The sequence below is a fragment of the Corvus kubaryi genome, unplaced genomic scaffold (assembly GCF_017639235.1).
Source record: "Corvus kubaryi isolate FWS band 111438036 unplaced genomic scaffold, C.kubaryi_AGA036_p1.0 74, whole genome shotgun sequence".
NCBI classification, from domain to species: Eukaryota; Metazoa; Chordata; class Aves; order Passeriformes; family Corvidae; genus Corvus; species Corvus kubaryi.
In genome coordinates, this window is record NW_024582061.1 from 15,060,539 (window position 1) to 15,078,869 (window position 18,331).

At 41.0% G+C, this 18,331-nt stretch overlaps 2 protein-coding genes across 7 annotated transcripts in view; one reads left to right on the plus strand and one right to left on the minus strand.

The window, feature by feature from the left end:
* The window catches only part of NCF4 (neutrophil cytosolic factor 4), a 53,633-nt gene that overhangs the window by 4,303 nt on the left and 30,999 nt on the right, over window positions 1–18,331 (plus strand). For all 3 annotated transcript variants that reach the window (XM_042050637.1, XM_042050633.1, XM_042050635.1), the window contains exon 2: window positions 9,266–9,415. The gene's annotated coding sequence lies outside the window, so the exon portion shown is untranslated. The remainder of the gene's footprint in view (window positions 1–9,265; window positions 9,416–18,331) is intronic.
* Window positions 4,980–18,142, minus strand: PVALB (parvalbumin). 4 transcript variants are annotated; one of them, XM_042050638.1, is made up of 5 exons: window positions 18,085–18,142; window positions 14,371–14,438; window positions 12,307–12,439; window positions 11,738–11,847; window positions 4,980–6,516 (listed from the first exon to the last, which is right to left on the minus strand). In XM_042050638.1, the coding sequence occupies exons 2-5, from the start codon at window positions 14,429–14,431 to the stop codon at window positions 6,488–6,490; spliced, it is 333 nt and encodes a 110-aa protein (XP_041906572.1). In that variant the 5' UTR covers window positions 14,432–14,438; window positions 18,085–18,142; the 3' UTR covers window positions 4,980–6,487. The 4 variants fall into 4 exon arrangements, with proteins under 4 accessions (XP_041906572.1, XP_041906575.1, XP_041906573.1 ...); XM_042050641.1 differs by lacking the exon at window positions 18,085–18,142 and adding an exon at window positions 14,878–14,964; XM_042050639.1 differs by lacking the exon at window positions 18,085–18,142 and adding an exon at window positions 14,745–14,817.

The window sequence follows — 18,331 nt, forward strand, 5'->3', positions numbered from 1 at the left end:
AACACTCTGTTTTCTATTCTCTTCCCTTTTCTAACAGGCTAAATTTTTGGGCACCACCTTTTTCACCTTAATTATGTCCTTTCTTTTCAAGATCAATTTATTATAATGGCTTTGTATTATAATAAATTATCTTCTGCTCCAAGCTTTTCAAATCCTCACTCTGATCATCCCAGTACTTCCTGCTCTGGATTTCCTTTTCCTCAGACCCTGAGCTTCAGTGCCTCTGACCTCTGTCCCAGAGCTCTCTGTCCATTTACCTCCGGCTGCAGAAGCAAGGCTCCTGCTCCTGCCTTCCCAGTAGCTGCTCACACCAGCTACTTCCTTCCCATTTGTGACTGAGCCTCGCTGGTCAAAATCTTTGTGGCTTTCTTCCTACAGATGTAGGGTCTTGATTCCTGCTTCTGATGAAGCCTTAAACTTCTGGGCTACACAATGAACTGATAAAAATTCTGAAGCAGAAGGATTCAGAGCTTGTAAAAATAGGATAAAAAATTACGTGGGAGCCCTTCATTGTTACTTGTTCGATGCTTTGTATTCAACAGACTAGATGGAATTTCAGGTTAATTTTGACCTATCAGACCTTCAGTGGGAGATAATTTAAGTTCTATTGTATCAGTTACCTTTCAAGCATTCAAAATGAAGATACATTTGAACACTAGGATTCTCAACAGCCTAAAAAAGATAGAGACTCATGAAAGCTGTGGGCAATGTCTCCTAAGACTCTGCTTTGCTAAGAAGGCTCTCACGTGTGAACAAGGAAGTTAATATATGCAGAGAGAACAGAAAAACACTGGCTCTAGTAATGGAGGTTGTTACAGAACATAATTGAACACTGACTGCAGCAAAGCTAAAAGGAGACTTGCATTACAATGACAAAAAATCTTTATTTTTTCCCCTAACCTCTGATTTCAGCTGTCTGACTAAGAGCAGGTGCTGGGCAATAGCTCAATTTCAACAACCCATTGCAGCTGAAAGAGTAGATGCAATTGTGCTGTATCCAGCAAAATTGAAAATTGCTTTAAAGGAGAGGAATGCAAATGTTTTTAAGACAGAAAATCTTCATTCATCTGCAGAACGAAGCATAAAATTAGCACAGCCTCATAATTTTTATTCCTCTTTATAAAGCAGTAATAACTGTGAGGTAATTTGCTATTACTTATATATTTTAGTATCTTTCTAGTGATACTTTTTTTAAGCTGCATTGCATTGTGAATACACAGGGAGTAGAATTTGTTAACAATTAAAATGTTATAATTAAAAAAATCCTTCCAGACAATGTTTCCAAAACCTGAAAATGTCTGAACCACTTGGGTTTTCAGCAACCCATGGACCTTTCCTCCAGTAATCAATGGTTAAGCCTTTGACCTCTGATCCGGCACCCCTCATGACCTGTCTGGAGTCACAGAATGGTTTGTGCTATGAGGGACCTTAAAGATCATCCCATTCCAGCCCCAATGCCATGTACAGGGATACCTTCCATTAGACCAGGTTGCTGCAACCCCATCCAACCTGGCCTTGAACACTTCCAGGGATGGGGCATCCACGGCTTCTCTGGGCAACCTGTTTCAGTAAAGAATTTCTTCCTAATACCTGATCTAAATGCATGTTAATAGAGAGTTACTGTGTTGTACCCTCTGAAGGCCTAAGTTAAAGCCAGTGTTGTGCTACTGTAACACCAGTGAAAACAGCTGCATTTCTGTACATAAACCTCACAAAGCATCTTCTGGAGTTAAAAACTGTTGTTGCAATAAGAGTTGAACAAGCTGATTCAGGCACTGACAGGGTCCTTTCACTTAGATTTTCCTGGGTGGGAGACAGAATGGATTTAGGAAGGAAACTTCTTTCTAGCTGCGTGTTCCATAGGCTAATTAGCTTAGGCCTTCCTGTTAGGTCCATAGGCCTTTCAGTATTTATATTTGGATCATCTGATCCATTTATTGTTGTAGCTCATGCAGTTCCTTCTATTTTTCTGGAGAAGGAACTCTAGTATTCATATTTATATTAACTTCTGTCTTTAAGGGTGCATCAACCTTTGTTAAGCTTTGCTGCTTTATTGACCAGAACAGCACTAACCAGAAATGTGCTTGCTCACTTGCAAAATAATTATCCCACATTAAGAGATCCTACAGTCTGGGAAAGTTTTGGTGATTGATCTGTCATGCAGACAGCTAACCCTGTTTCGACACATTGGCTTCATTTTCCTGTGCTTAGGAGAAATGTTGTTTGAAATGTCTGAGCCCTAGAGAGTGTTGATTTCTAAAGGGCGTGTCTCTTTGGAAAAGGGAATCAGCTAAAATGCTTGCTCAAAATGAAGAAGCAGGAGCTCAGGTTCAAGCCCACGTTAGCAAAGAGAGTCCAGGACTTAGAGGAGGTATTTAATCACCAGCCTGTACTAAAGCCTGTGCTCTTCTCTCTGTGTTACCCATGGCTCCTGAGTGGGGTTAGAACAAGAATGTCAGCATGTAATTTAACCACAGCTGGATTTTGGTGCGGTAGGGCATGCCTTATAATTTCTCTTTCATTTGAAGTTGCTTTATAAATAAAAGAATGGCTTCTCTATCTGCCAGCCATTTAAATCTCAATCTAGGATTTTAGAGTCAAATGAAGTTACTTTGTGCATTATGCTCATTAATAAAAATTTTGTGGGCTAACTTTTTACTTCAATGAACCTTTAGGCATAATTTTAGATGTCGTTTTGTTAAGGCAAAACTTGTTGCAAATATTGTGCAGTGATGCACTTTGTCATTCCATAACAATATTAACTCTGTTTTGAACATAATGTTATTAATGTTTAGATTATATGGCACAGAGGCTCTGCTAAAACTGTGTGTGTGTTGCAGGAAAGGGAAACATGAACTGCATTGCCAGTCTTAAAAAATATTTAGTTCAGTTAAAAAAGGCAAAAGAAGCAATGAGCAACCTTTGCATTGATAAAGTAGTGTCGAAGCAATCGCAGGACATTAGGCAGTGTTGAGCTTGGGACTGGTGGATAGACTGTAAATATAAATCCTAGTTCAGCTTCTGCAAAGTGAACAGGTGTTGTGGCCTCCAGTCCATTGATTCCCAAAATAAGACATGTGGAAAATTGCTGATCCATGAAACTCCATTAAGAGCTTGGCAGGACCCTTAATGCATAAACAATTATGCATTTGTTGGTTAAGGATTTAGTAATGGTAAATGGTGATTGGAGAAATCTTAAGAGTTGGTGACAGTCTGCTAATACAAACTTTCTGTTAAATGCTAATGTCATTTGTCAGGCAGTGATGGTTTAGCTATGACTTGAGGATTTGGCTCTTCTTCCTTGAGTTGTAGCTCAGAGCAAGCAATTTCTTCTCTAGCAGTACACAATACCAGTATGAACAAGTAGTGTCTATTTTTCTAATGTGTCATTCAATTGTGTCTCATTACAAACCACTGGATATGAATCTAAGTAAAGGATATGTACTGATTATTTTAAAATTTGTCTTTAACATGATGGCTGAAGTATTTTTTTTTCTTTCATAACTTCTACTGTATTACAACAGGGAAGAAAATTATGGAACACTTACTGTTCAGGGCAAAGAAGATATAAGATTGCAATTAAGAAAATTAAGGTAAATGTTTCTTGGAGAAATGTAATTTTGCTCCTTTGCTTATGCATCTGAAAATTAAAACATCTTTCTTCATGAAATAGTAAATTGCAGGGTAATGTGGATTTTTTGTATTTGTCTAGCATACTATAATCCACACTGTGCAGAAATCCTGATTAAATTTTGTAGCAAATTCTGCTTTCTTCAGGCTTTACTGTAGTTTCTGTGACAGTCTCAAAGACATTAAAGCAAGAGCAATATGAGAATGAATAATTCAATATTTTGTATATAAAATGTTTTGTCTTATATTTTGTTGTAACTTTAAATTTTGCATTTGTTTGCTGTATTTTGAGTCATGTCTAGATAACATCCAACTAACAGGAAAATTATGAAAATTTTTGTTGATTTGAAAGGAAACAGTTGAAAATTTGGGAGAAATTTGAGTGGGAAAAGTAAGAGTCTAAGAGAAATATTGAAGATCCAGCAGTGGAAAGAAAGTAATAGTTTGATGGCAGTTGATAAAACAGTCATTTTGTCTCTGGGCAGAGATTTACTTGTATTACCCTTCTATTTGAATTATTTTTCTTTGGTGATAGATGCATATTGAAATTTGAACTTTTAAAATGCGCTTGGGTGTGTTTAAATAGAGCTTTTGAGAATTCTGGGTATAAGATCTCAGAATACAGGACCTGAGTATACCAATTGCATATTTGAATAAACTGACCAAATGCGTGTTTAGAATATCTTGTACGGTCAGCATGAAAAGTAAAGATGGTATTTTGGAGGTCTCTCTACCCATTGTGGCTTTTTCAGTTTGAAAATAAAGGATATTTCTTATCACCTTCTCCATTATTTTATGGCTGAAAATTTTCAGGCCAAATTAGGAACTCAGTGTTGCCTGTTCCAGAGTGATTGAGGTAACATGAAGAAACACTGAGACAGGGATCACTGGGGTATTCAGACTTCTATGCTAGAGAAACATCCCCATTGATGTTGCTGTAACGTGATTTATTTCACGTAATCTGCTAGAAATATTTTTTTTAGACTCATTAGTGGCTTTATTTATTTGCTATTTGTTCTATTGGGTTTTTTGGGTGGTTTTTTTTTTTTTTTTTTGCTTGTTTGTAAAGCCCAGGCTAAAATTTTAGCTTTCGTGCCATCCAGTGAAGCATTAAAATACAAATCCTTGCAGCTTCAGAGAATAGAAAGGGACTATAAAGGGCTTTATTTATATGGCGACTTTTATGTCGGTTGTGGAATTCCCTGGAGCTTCATTCTCGCTGCTGCAGTAGCGGGGTTCCGGATGCCTTTTCGGTAGCCCTGTGATAAAGCTCCTGTAATGACGCTTTATCGCCACGCGAGGTCAGCAGCTGCCGAGAAAAAGCAGGAAATAAACTCGCTCTGCTGCAATCCGTTTTCATTTGCTTTATTTAGAATACTTAAAAATCAATACATCCTTCAGAACCGTATATACAGTGTGCAAAACCAAAGGATTTCTTTTGAACGCACAGCATCTTCAGCAAAAAGTCTTCCTTGCGATTTCCTACAGAGTGAGGGTCTAGAATGGCTTTAGGGAACGTTTATTGGCTTCCCGAGTAGCATTGGGTAATGGCTGTGGCAGAGGACCGTGTTCTGTACAGGGGGATGATGACAGGGGTTCAGCCGTATCTTTTTGTCTCTACTAAATTTGTGATAATAAATCTACATTGAATAAGGTATTATTGCCGCAGGGAATAGTTTGGAATACAGAAGTGGAAAATATCCTTCCTTTTTACTGCAGTAATAATCGATGCTCTGTCAAGATGTGGGGGAGAATTGCTTTAAAAGCAAAACATCCCCAACAACACAGGTAAAAAGCATAAACTTGGTGCCAAAGTTACTGAACAGGATTTGGGGAATAAGTATTGAGATCTGTCATTGGCTTACGATTGGCTAATAATTTCCTTAGCATAAATGCCACTTTCCTATATGTAACTCCAAAGAAGATATTCACTTCTCTGGTAAAGTTTTAAAATAAATTCTTTCTGATGGGATTTTTTAATTTACTATTTTAACGCTGGGATTATCAGCTGCAGTGTCACACCTGAATCTTGGTGTTCTCTTTCCTGAAATTCCTTTCTTGTGACTGTTCCATTCTTCCTGTCCTAGATAGTTGTGTAACATTGCTAGTAAACATACCCTGTGTCTCAGAAGTGACTGCTTTTTAATAGTTTATGAAGTTATCTTCATGTATGATTGGCGCCAACTGATATTCCTGTCAAACCTTTTATCCAAAAATCCCCCTGCACTGGGCAAATTTTAAAAATGATACAGACAAGGATCAATTTACTGATCACCAAAATGCAGCAGAGGAGATGTAGATTAAATATTAGGAAATACTTTTTAGCTATAACACTGATTAAGTTGAAAGAACAAACTGCCAAATGAAGTTGGGTAATTGCCATCACTAGAGATTTTCCATCACTAGAGATTTTCCGGACTATGAGTATGCATCCATTTAGCAGGGATGGCTTAAAAATAATGCAGTCAGTTTTGCCACTGTTCAGAACTTGAACTGAATGACTCATTATATGCATGTTTTATCCCAAATAATTTTTAAAATTTCTTCCTACTTTACCCTAGCTAGGGATAAAGCAGCAGCGATGTCAGCAAAAAAACCGGTAACATTTTCTCTCAGCGTGTGCCAAGCCTACATGAAACAAGAAACAAGTTGTAGTGAGAGAGAAGAAAGCCCAGATTGATGTGACCTTTATTATTTTAACAGTGTCTTTCAGCACAATTACAGAGTTGCAGGATTGCAGAGAACAGAGCTGGAGTATAAAATAACATAAATAAATAGAACAGGAGCCAAAGCAGTCAGCAGGTGGTTGGAATTGGGCAGTGAAGGATGGGTGAAGGGTTTGCATTGGTCAAAGCCTTTATGATTCAGCCACCATAGTTGCAAATTCTGGAGAAGGGAAAGAATTTGAAAAAATGTTTAAAATACCAAAATTTAAAGAAGGAGGAAGCATATTAAAATGAATACAGTCACTGGTGTAGCAGAAACATCACAATAACAGAAGAGCAAAGAAATCCAAGTTAATTAAAGGGAAAGTATGATTTGGGAAATCTTACAATGAAATGAAAGGATGTTTTGAGAGTAAGGGAGAAATGCTATACATGCCAGACCGTAAGACTTCCACCACTATTCATCTGAAGAACTTGATTAGTTCTCGGTTATTTCTTTGTAAATCTCAGTGGGATGAAGGCAAGAACTAGAAATTTAATCTTGCAGTGAGATAAATTTCTTTTATATCAGAGTTTGGCAAAGAGAATCATTAATGAGTCTTTCAAAGTATTCGTGTCCCGTATTATAATTATATTGCATTTAAACTCAATTTTGTAACTGTAAATTGAGTGAAAACGACAGATTACAAAAACAGAAGCTGGATACCAAGCTATGTAGCAATTTTGACCATGTTGTAAGAATGAGAAAAATTCCTGTGGTATCAGAGGGCCAGGATTTTACCCTGTGGCTTTTATTAGTGTTACATCCATAATATTTACATAAATGTATCTATCTGCAGTTTGGGGTTATTTTATGCTTTAGTATGTATAATGCCTTTCAGCTAGGAGATAAAGCACGGAAAAGGCACATTTGTATCCTGGTGAATAGCTGCCTGGTTATAATTCCTAACTGCATCTAACCTTGGAAGAGTTACACATGAGAATACCTTGCACAGTTGTATGTGCCTCAGAGCACTGAAAATGACAGACTGGAGGGAATCCCAAGAAGGGCAACAAAGACGATAAAGGGATTAGAAGGTATGCAGAGAGAGTGGTTTATGGGTTTAACATAATCAGCTGAGAGGAAAATGACAAATAGGGGAGGCAGTCGTCTGTAAAGGCTCAAGAAAAAATTACTGAAGTTTGGAGTAATGAAGAGTAAAGTCTGGCAACTTAAAACGATAGATGAAAATTAGGCATTTTAAGGAATATTCTAAAGTTCAGTTGAAAAATGCTAAACTCTAAACAAGTGAGATCTTAATTGGCTGTTGTGTGCAAACAGATAGCACTTTTGATGACGTGTCCAAAAAACACGTTGCCAAATGCAGACAAACCAGACTGAGAAATAAAAATGTCAGAGGGTTTAAATTAATTCCAAATTTATCCATCGTTTTGAAAGATGTACATCCAAATTAGGATTAGTGATGCGGGTTACTTAACACAAAACATGTATAAATCCTGTACCTGGTGGGTACATAGATTGAAAGTGTTGCAAACTGCATTTAAGAGATAACATAAAGTGCTTGTGATAAAAACCCTAACTATTCTGGGCAGGAGAAAGGCTATGATTATTAAATCTCTGTGTGAATAAATCCTGCAGAGAGAAACATGAACTGCAATGGATGAAACCTTTCCAAAAGGGAAAACTAACTCTGCATATACTGTTAAAACAAGTTGTCATACTTATTACAGATAAATCCTTTTACAATAATTTGTATCTACAGAATATGTTTGGAAAAGGTTATTCAGACTTGCAGCCAAACATTTTCTATAATACATTTTGATAGTGCTATTATCCCTTAATAGCAATATATTTCACAGGTACTTTCTGACAGCCAGCAAACCATAAAATACTCCTTCTTGAGTAATTGTAACAATTTAACTTTTCGCAGGATTTTCAATGTATTTTAAATATTTAGAAGATGTTCTAGTTGAATAATCTTGTAAATTAGTTCACTACTCGTTTTTGTATGAAGGTTAGTCCAACCCCAGGTGGCTTGTAGAAGCATTGTTACAAAGTGTATTCACATATGCAAAACTTCTGAGATAAGACACGGTATATTGGTCCCTGGTAAATGGTTATTGTCTCTGACTGGCCTGTTAGCAAGGGAATCCTTGTGATTTACTTCATCCTTGTTTCCAGTTGTAGTTATGCTTCCAAACAAAATTAAGTTATATCTTTCTTTGCACAAGTAGTAGCTTTAAATGGCAAGGATTTAGACCATTTTGTCATGCAAAGTAATTTACTAGCTGTTTTGTGTCAAAGCTCTGACTTAAAAGGAGAAGATTGTTTCACTGTGCTCAGTACAGTTTAGTACTGTATACCAGCCTAATGCATGCCCTCTAGGATTTTACCGAAATGACAGACATGATTACAGAAGACATGTTGTAGGCTCATGACTTCTCTCATCAGATTGTTTTTTACATTTTCTTTACAACAGCAAATCTGTTTAGGAAACTTCATAAGTAATGACTTACACTAATTTATTTTAGAAGATAAAAGAGCACAAAGCAGGACAAGAACAGAAGGACTTCCAAATGATTTTGGTTTTTTGTTATGGCTTTCACCTGGTAAGGTCATGGCTTAATAGTTGTAATTTTGCATGCTTAATGTCAGATTTTAACAACATTCTGATTTACAGGGATAAAAATTTGGATTTGTGCTGCCTACAGTGCATGATCTTCGAAAGTTCGCTATGTACTTTCTCAAGTTCATTAATATCAAGAAACTAAAAGACATGACGTGCATGTCCAATGCCAATACACAAAATAGATTTTAAACAACATTTTGACTTTTTTTTCTCCTCTTTCTTGTAAATATTTTCCTGAAGCTGGCAGAGCTGCTTCAGCATCATTTTTCAGCCTGATCTGAAAGCTAAGGTTGCTTGTGTAATTAGCACAACCTGGTCTTGACCTGCAATATTTTTCAGATTCATCATCTTCTGACTGCATTGGTGGAATATGAAGGGGATTTGACACTGCACAGTAGATGATCATGCCTTACAGGAACTGGCTGCAAGTTTTCAGCTCTTTGAAACTGGTCCTTCAGCCACAAATTACAAATTGTGATCGGACAAGAGGTAAACTGCTGAAACTATTTCAGAGCTGAATGGTCTTTGTGGGAATGAGAAAAGGTTTAAAGCAAGAGACCTAAGAAAATTTGTAGTGTGAGATCCCAGCTAGAAGGCGGCTGATTAGGTTGGGATTGATGTTTGTGATGATACATCTGAGAAAGTTGTCTCTATGGTGTTAAAAATCCCTAAAGATCAGTTCTTATAACTGCTGTGGCCTCCTGAGGGACAGCATTCAAGGGCCATCAGGAGAATTAACATTAACCCTTGTGAAAGGCTTCTTGTTTGCGATCTTTAGTGATTTAGGAAGCTGATGTTTGAAACAAGGGGTAGAAATGATGCCTGACAATTCAGCTGCAGGGAAACAAAAATGGTTTGCAACAGAAATACAGCATTGCAATACTGCATATGAATGTGATGTACATTAGTGACTTTACATTTTATTTACATATGCAGTTACATTCTTGAATTGGATTTATGGACCAAAGGAAAAACTGGGAAGTATCTGTCCTCCTCATCCTTCGGTCACAGTCCCAACTGTTAACTTTCGTATGTATCTCAAGCCTTTCTGGTGTAAAAATTGGCTGTGAGAGTAAAATTTAAGAAATGGAAAAGAAACCAGTAGTGTTGTATGGTAGGGGTATGGTCAGAAGAATCAAAAGATAAAAGCCCATCATTCTCTTCTCATTATCAAGTATAAATGCAGAGTAATTCCATTTCAAAGTTAGGGAACAGTAAAAGCTGCAGATGAAAGAGATAAGGAGAAGAGGCATTTCTTATTGTTTTATTACAATGTACTGGGTTTCAGGCATTGTTTCAACTCAAAGGAAAATGTTATGGTAGTCTTAAATATAAAGGTTAATGCTGTATTTTCTCGTACAAGCCAAAATCATTATGCAATATTGTTCTTTTATTCTGATTAAGACTAATTTTGATTTGCAGCCTTCTGGAATAGCTGAAAATTTATCTGATGTGAGGCTGGTGGATCAGCTGTAAGCTTATTTATCTGAATTAAGTTTTCTTTTGAAAAACTTGCCCAGTGATTTTAGTACTACTGTCACTAATTTTAGTGTGTATAAAGAAGACCCATATACTAAAGAATATGAAGTTTCAAGTAATGACACCCACGTTGGATTCAGCAGCACTGCTGAAGTTTAGCAGGAGCTTCCCCACAACCATAATATAGTCATAATTGGAGAAATTAAGAGGCTTTGGTCTAGGAACAGGGCCATAGTTACTGATATGCCAGTGTGCATCACCTGACTGATATGCTGGTGGCTGATTTTGTGTGTCATCTTCTAAGTTGGGAGACTGTGCTAGTTAACTGTTTGCTTTTTATTTCTCTTTTAATTGACCTGTTTGGTTTTTCGTTTTTTTTTTTTAAATAACATTTTTTACAAATTGCAGAGATTAGGTAACACAGAGAAGTGTGAGGGGGTTTAGGTATTTTTTAGATTTCAACTTATAATATGGCTTATCGATATGGCAAAACCCTAGCAATTGTCTGCTCTCTAGGTGATTTAGTACTCTGGCCACAAACTTTTATCTCCTGCAATGAGGAAAGTTTTAGTTTAGAATTGCATCTCTTCTTGTCTCCTTCAGTGTGTTTCATTCACTCTCACCTCTCAAAAAGAGGAAAAAGGAGAAATTTTGTATGTAGGCTAAGCTTATTCATCCTAAGGGGGAATAGAAAACAGCACAAGCTTTTTAAGCAATGCTGTGAGAGGAAAAGTGGTTCTTTTCTTGTATTTCTCATATTCAGTAAAAGGGAGTGACAAGCTTTCTTAGGTGTGAAGACCCTGTAAACACTAGTATAAGCTGGATAGACTTTTATTGTATAGAAATTCTGTAGCAAAATGGGTGTGCTTTGAATTTTAAGAGCAGTGCTTTGCTAAGTCACACACTACTTTCCCGCTAAGTAATTATCAAGCAGAAATGCTGGCGGCTCAGCTTTTATTCTTTCCAAGCTTTATAGTCAGGCCTCAGTCTCTGAACTCGCAGTGTCCTGATCCTCACTCCACTGATATCAACAGACAAATTACAGTAACTGGAGTGGAGTTTGGGGGGGGTACTTAGTCCTGCGCTGCGGAGTGCCCGACCCACAGCCGGGTTCTGTGAGCTCCTGCCCCCTCTAGTGTCACAACTCGGCTCCTCTTCCTCTAACGCCTTCAAGCAAGGTATGGCAAATGGAGCAGGACTCGGCGTTTCATTAAAAACAAATTGTGCCCTTCAGAAGGTCACAGCCCCCAGTGATTACTAGGTTTCCTCAGTTCTTGTGTGTAAGGGTAATATTCGGTTGTTACTGTCAAAGTTACTCCTGTAATTACATACCATCAGCGCCAATTTTACCATCACCATCCTTATCTCCAGCAGCCAGAAGAGCCTTCGTTTCTTTGTCTGATAGGTCTCTTCCTTCTGGGGTAAAGCCCTTCAGGACAAACCTAAGGAGGAGGCATAGAAAAAAAGGAAGGTTTGTTTGGGTTTTTTTTGTTTGTTTGTTTGTTTTTAGGTTTGTGGGGTATTTTTCCTGCAGAACAATTATACTTCAGATTTATTTGTACCACTGATTTGAGGCACAAGTTGGAATCTAGGGTTGTGTCTTCTGTTGTTGACCTTCTTTAACATTCAGGAGAAGCACTTTACTCTGAAACTGCATTTGGTTGAAGAGCTACCTGTAAGGTATTGACCATTCATGTGTTTCAGGGATCCTGCAATCGAAGTGACAACTAGCTATCTCCAACAATCTTTAGATCATAGGCTCAGCAGACAACTGGCATAGCACACAAATACTAGTCAAGAGCTTGAGCTGTATGTTACTACCTAGAGTCTTGTAAAAATAACCTACAGGAAATTAGACTCTTAAGGCGGGGTTATTTAAGAAAGGATGTAATTTTACTTACTTCAATTCTTCTTCTTCAATGAAGCCGCTCTTATCTTTATCAAGAATATGGAAAACCTTCTTCACATCTTCTGGGCTCTTCTTTTTCAATCCTACCATTTCGAAAAACTTTTTGTAGTTAAAAGATTCAGCCGCTATAAGAGATGAAAAAACAGAGAACTTCTTAGAAAATTCCTTGAAACACACACCAACACATACCCGTGGTTTTCTTCCATGCTGCTGTTTCTCCTAACCTGGGAGGAACACTCGAGCCAAGCTGTGGTAAGAGCTGGATGTACTCAGTGAAATCGTCCGTTCTTCACAGTTGCTAATGGAAATAAACAAAGGGGCAGAGGGGCAATGTCTCCGTTTTGCAGATGAAGAGCTGAGCTACAGAAGGATGAAACTTGCCCAAGGTCATACAAGAAGTCTGTGATAGACTTGGGAGCTTTGGGAGCTGAAGTCTACTGTACTCGGTCTCATTTCAGTGCCTTAAACCTGTTTGGTGTGTTGTTTTTGTTTTGTTTTGGGATTTTTTTTTTTGCTAAGTTTTACACTAGAACAGGCATCTGAGAGCGAACTCAGACTATTAGATAGCTGTCACTTTTTGTCATTCCCACCCCTGGAAAAAAAAACCCCAAATGCTCTTGCTCAAGCATTGGCGAGAAGTGTGTCACAGCACTGTTTGTTTCTTTTCCTGGAGACTTACTAGAAATCAGTGTTGCATTTCAACCGCTGAAGGAATGTGCAATCGTGGTGTGTGAGCTCAGACACTGCAAGAGAGTGCTGCACGGCGCGCTGCCTGCAAGACCTTGCGAGGAGCTGTCTCCGGGGAGGAAAAAAACAAACAACCCAGAGCCCTTGAAATCGGAGCCGAGTTTACCTGCTCCACCTCCCTTGTCCTTTAACCGCGCCCGCTTTTGTCTCACCCAGGCAGCTTAACTACTGTGATGTGGATTAGAAATACCACACAGTGACCTCCAAAACGTGCGGTAGAGTTTTTTTTTTTCTTCCCCATGCATTCTTATTCCCGCCGCATTCTATTTTCCCATTACATAAAATTAAGGAGGCTCAATCTTTCGTGATCTGCTTGAGATCTGTCATTAGTTACTGCTAATTGCATCTGCTCCGGGACTTGGAGATGGCCGTAGAACAATGGAAGCTAATGAGTAAAACAGCTGCTGGATCCAGCAGAGCAATTTGTCGCTCCCTCTGACTCTCCGGCTTCTGAGCTGAGTCGGGCTCAGCGGGTCCTGCGCTTCTGTCTGTTCGGGAAGGTCATCTCACAGAGCAGGACAGGCAGAGGCGGCTCCCCGAGATGGTGCGGTCAGCCAGGTAGTTTGGGGGAGGGGGGGATAACGTGCATCCCGGAGCACGATTTCTGGCGTTTCTTTGAGAGCAACCTTAACTACCTGAATCTCTGCAAGCACGAAGAGGGTTTGCTGTCAGTTTTAGGGGTCGCGATGAATGAGATCTGATACCCCGGGGAGTCTGAGAGGGAAGTGTGGACCACTGCAGCCATTCGACATGCAGGGAGCCCCTGCAGTCGAGCAGTGCACCCGCTTGCTCTACTGTTGCCTTCGGTCCATCCCGAAAAGCAAAGCCCACCCGGGGATTCTGCAGAGGAAGTACAAGAGCGGTTTCTTATATTCTTGGAACGGGAAACAGCAGTTTTGTAACATCTGAAACTAAATTTCAGGGATGAGTGGGAAGCTGCCGACATCCACTGCTGACTTTTCTATCCCACACCAAGATAAAATGCAGCTTGGTTCGCCGAGGGGTTTGTTCCCTTTGAAAGTATCCTCTCGGTAGAAGCAAAGTCTGTCCGCTGTTACTGCTTGCTTTCCTTTAAAATAAATATTTCACCTCTGTAATGTGCAGGACAACTTTGCTGAGGATGCAGCCTTGTACTTCATAAACCTGTCAGAGGCATTCATTGAACATCTGAAAACACATCCTCATTAGAAATATTGTCTAGCCAGTTCCTCTAATCTTCCTATAGCTAAAATAAATGCACAGCTATCCTAACCTGGAGAGATGAAAGGAGGAAAAGAGAGAAGGAAAAAAAAAAGAAAAAAGCACTCACCTGAAAAGGCTCCCACAGCCTTCTTGATATCCTCAGCGCTGAGCAAGTCAGTCATAGCCATCCTGCAACTGTTTGAACAGGGAAGCAAGTGCGAAAAGATTAAAAAGTGCTTTTCTCATCATTTCTGCTCATATGACCAAAGCTGCAGTGCTGTGTGGGGATGGCACACCGGGAAAGGCTGGACCGGTGCCAGCTCTATAGCTCTGCGTGGATAAGTGCCATGGGCTGTCGCTCTCCAGTTTGCAGAGCACCAAGTAGTCCACAGACGCGAGGGTTCAGCTAAAGAGAGGGCACGGGGATGCTTTTGTGGGGACTGGGGTGAGGGAGGACGTGGGTGGGGGGCGCTCCCTGGGAGGCTGGAGCCTAAGCCTTACTGGAGCAGTGCCAGAGTCTGCTGTGATACCGGCTGGAGAAAGAGTTTTGCCAAGGTCAAGTCCTCGGGTGCAGTGGACAAACTAGTGGTGCAGAGCAGAGCATTTTCCTTTAGTAAGTCAGGATGAGCTTTACCAGTTATATTCAGTGATGAGTAAGGAACTGCAGCATATGCCAAGCTTCAAGCTGCTCTTGAGGTCGGGAAGCAAATGCAATGTAGCTTTTGAATATTTGCCTTATTGTTCAACCACTTTAAACATCTCCTCCTTCTCCCTTCCCCCTCCCCTTCACACACATATTCCTTTTAGACCTTGTTTCTTTCGGGCCAGTCCATATTAAGCATCATCCTCACTGAATTAATTATCACATCCCTGCGAATCCTACAGATCCCGTTTGTAATGCACAATATGCTGCAGAATCTTCCACGATAGGATATGGCAAAACGAGATGCGAGGTGACAACACGCTCGTGAGGAGCTCCTGTGCAGTAGTGGGTTTCTCAGGCAGGACCGGGCACTTCCCATTGGTGTTACAAAAAAAAAAAAACAACCAAAAAACTAAAAAAAATAACAAAAAAACAAAAAAAAAGGATTTAGGATTTGTAATATGTTTTCTAGGGTTATTTTCTCCAAGAATCTGTGCCCATTTTTCACATAAAATATGGCAAGTGGTCCAACTTGCTCTCAGAGTTTGGGCAGGAGCCATTAGGCTGAGGTAGCCAAGGTTAGAGCCCAGTAGTAGGGCAGATCTCTGCAGGAGTATTGGCATCGCAGGAGAGACGGGGGAGGACAGAGCGGTGGCAGCGAGATCCCCGGGCGCGATCGACGGGTACGGCCCGGTCCCGCTGCCATAATCACACCTCTCCTCTGAATGGGGCCACCGGAGAGCAGCCTCGGAAAGGGGGCGGCTGGTGCAGAACCTTGGGTTGTGCTGTCAGTAATTGCTTGGTGCTTTTAAAAGTACGAGCCCCATCCTTTTTTTTTTTCCCACGGCCCAAGTGCAGCTATAGTGGGTAAGGCATTACCATGCCACTGAATGCAGAAGGACAGAGGAGGAGGTGACATTGGGGTCCTCCCCCTTTTTTTTTTTATTTCTTCTTTTCTTTCCTAAAGGTCATCTCTTCATTGTGGGAGAGACTGTCATTTTTCTCTCGTTGGAACTTTCCCCCCAGTCTCCCTTTTCTGTGTATTTCCTGAGATGCAAGAGATGCTTAGTTTTCTCCAAGGACAAACAAGGAGATGGATGGTGGAGCCAAGTCCCTCTCCCTAGGCTGAACGCATCCTTCCCTGCTCTATAGAGAAAGAGGAGCTGAGTGCTGGGATGCTGAACCGAGATGAGCAGCAGCCCCACAGAAGAGCTCTGTGCACCTTCCTGCATGGGTCGTTCTCGCTCAGCGGCCCCTGTTGTTTTGGAGCTGGGAGGTGGAAGGGTGCAATAAAGACAGTACTCGGCTGTTCGGGTCTTTTGTGTTAGCAGAGTTCAGCTCGGAGAGCACAGGTTAGAACCCTATTGTTAGTCCCTTTTAAACGTAGGGGAAATGCAGACCCATCAATATGCAGCTATTTGCCAGAGATCAAAGTGCCATATCTTATGAAATTGATGTCCCTTTACTTTTTCTTAACTGAGGGAAGAGAGGAGAATCTCTTTTTGCTCCCAATGCAGACACCGCCGGCCCAGTGCTACATGGCCCTCTGCTTTCCCTGCTTTCCTGCGTGCAGCATGGGTGCGGTCTGAAGAGGAGTTGGGCCTCAGTCCTCGCAGGTTTTTCCCCTTTCTCACGAATCTTTTGCAAACCCTTCGATGAGCCACAGAGCTTCCTTTTAGGTCCCTACAAACAGGAACGCACCCGACCACCCGCCAGTGAAGATGCTCTCCTGGCGCATGACTCGTGTTTCGGCGTTAACCGCGCTCTGCTGACAAGGCAGAGCACACATTTGGAAGGCTGCCCTCGGGGGTAACTCGAGCCGGTGGCTGGCAGAGGCGATGCGCAGCGTTGCCTGCTGTGCTGGCAGACGCCGATCAGGTTAACTAGCCTCATGCCAAGCCAACCGGCCAGAGGCGCATTCCGTGTCTGTGTCCTGGGGACGGGAACCCGGCAGCTCCCTCCGCATCCCTAACGATGCGCGAACTGCCCCGCTTTCCCTCCGTCATCAGATCTGTCAGCCCTCTACGGCCTAATCATGCTGTGGAGGCGAAAAGTGAGAGGTGTCAGAAAAATGAGGCTTCAGATCAGGTGGAGCCATCTGTAGAGTGTAAATAACATTTCCCCCAGCTCCGAAGCCGTGTGTACCCTCCACAGCCAGAGAGGTGAAAGCAGCGACACACAGGTTTGCGAAGCGGACAGATGGGATCTGACATGGAGGAGCGGCAGAGGCCCAGCTCCAGCGTCAGCAGTGTCTCTCTTTAAGGACAGCTAGCAAAATTCCACAAGCTTTTAACCACCAACCTGTAGTCAAAACTGTTATTATAGTAAAAAAGGCGTTTCACGAATTGACAGTTTCTCACTCGACCCTTCGTCTTTTTCTCATCATCCCTGCGAGATGAATGACGCGTTTTCCTTTATCTCTGAGATGCTGCCAATTTTCCTGCCTGAACTATTTGCAAAATCCACACCGTGGATTTTTCCAAGTTGTCTGCACCAAAACTTTTGTGTAGATCAACTCCCCCTTGCACCAGCGCCAGGATGATGATATTGTTACTAAGTAAATGACCAAATACATTAAATAGAAATCAGCCCACCCTTGCCAAAAGCAAACCAGTCGGGGAGAATTTCCTGAACAGCGCAAAGCCCTCACACCAAGAGTTGAAGCAGAAAGACGACGGTCCTTTGCAAAAAGGGTGACGCATTTCCTTTAGCTTCCTAGTGACCACGCCAAAGAGAGCATCTTCATCCCATCGCTTACAATCGTCTGTGCAGATAGAGAGGTGCCATTTCTAGAAGTGTTCTGGATGGTTTGGGGTTTTTTGTCTTCGGTTCACAGCTGGCTGTTTCAGTAAATTCTGTTCACGAGCCCTTGCTCTCGTTCTCGTTCACTTTCTTCCCTTCCTTTCCCGGTTTTGTCATTTCCACCTTCTCCCCCGCTTTTCTCCTCATTCCCCCTCAATGAGTTCACCTATTTACTCCTTTTAATGGTCTATTCTTCTCATTTGGAGTCTTCTCTGCGGGAAGCTATTCCGCAGTGTTTGAGAGATTTGCATCTCTTTGTTTCCGGGCTTCTGTTTACGGAAAGGGGGACGGGGCCGGAGTGATGAAAGATATCATTATCTGCGAGGTCCTGCTTCTTCCCTGGAGGTGGTGAATCCACGTTTGCTGTGGAAATTTGGGCATTTTCTTGCTACTTACCTCTTGGATTTTTCGTAAGCACGCTTGAAAAGGTGTTAGGTAGGGAGGTGGTCAAAAGGAAGTGGAACTCGGGGTAGGAACCCCACTTATATAATCTCTCTTGCTCTTTCTATTTTCAGCAGGTGATACCCACTCCTCACTGGTATCAGATATTCAGGGGTTTTGTTGGCGGTGTCACATTTATCTTTCCCTTAACTAATAGAGGAACACTATTAATAACCCTTGGCGCTTACCTTCCCCTGGCTGT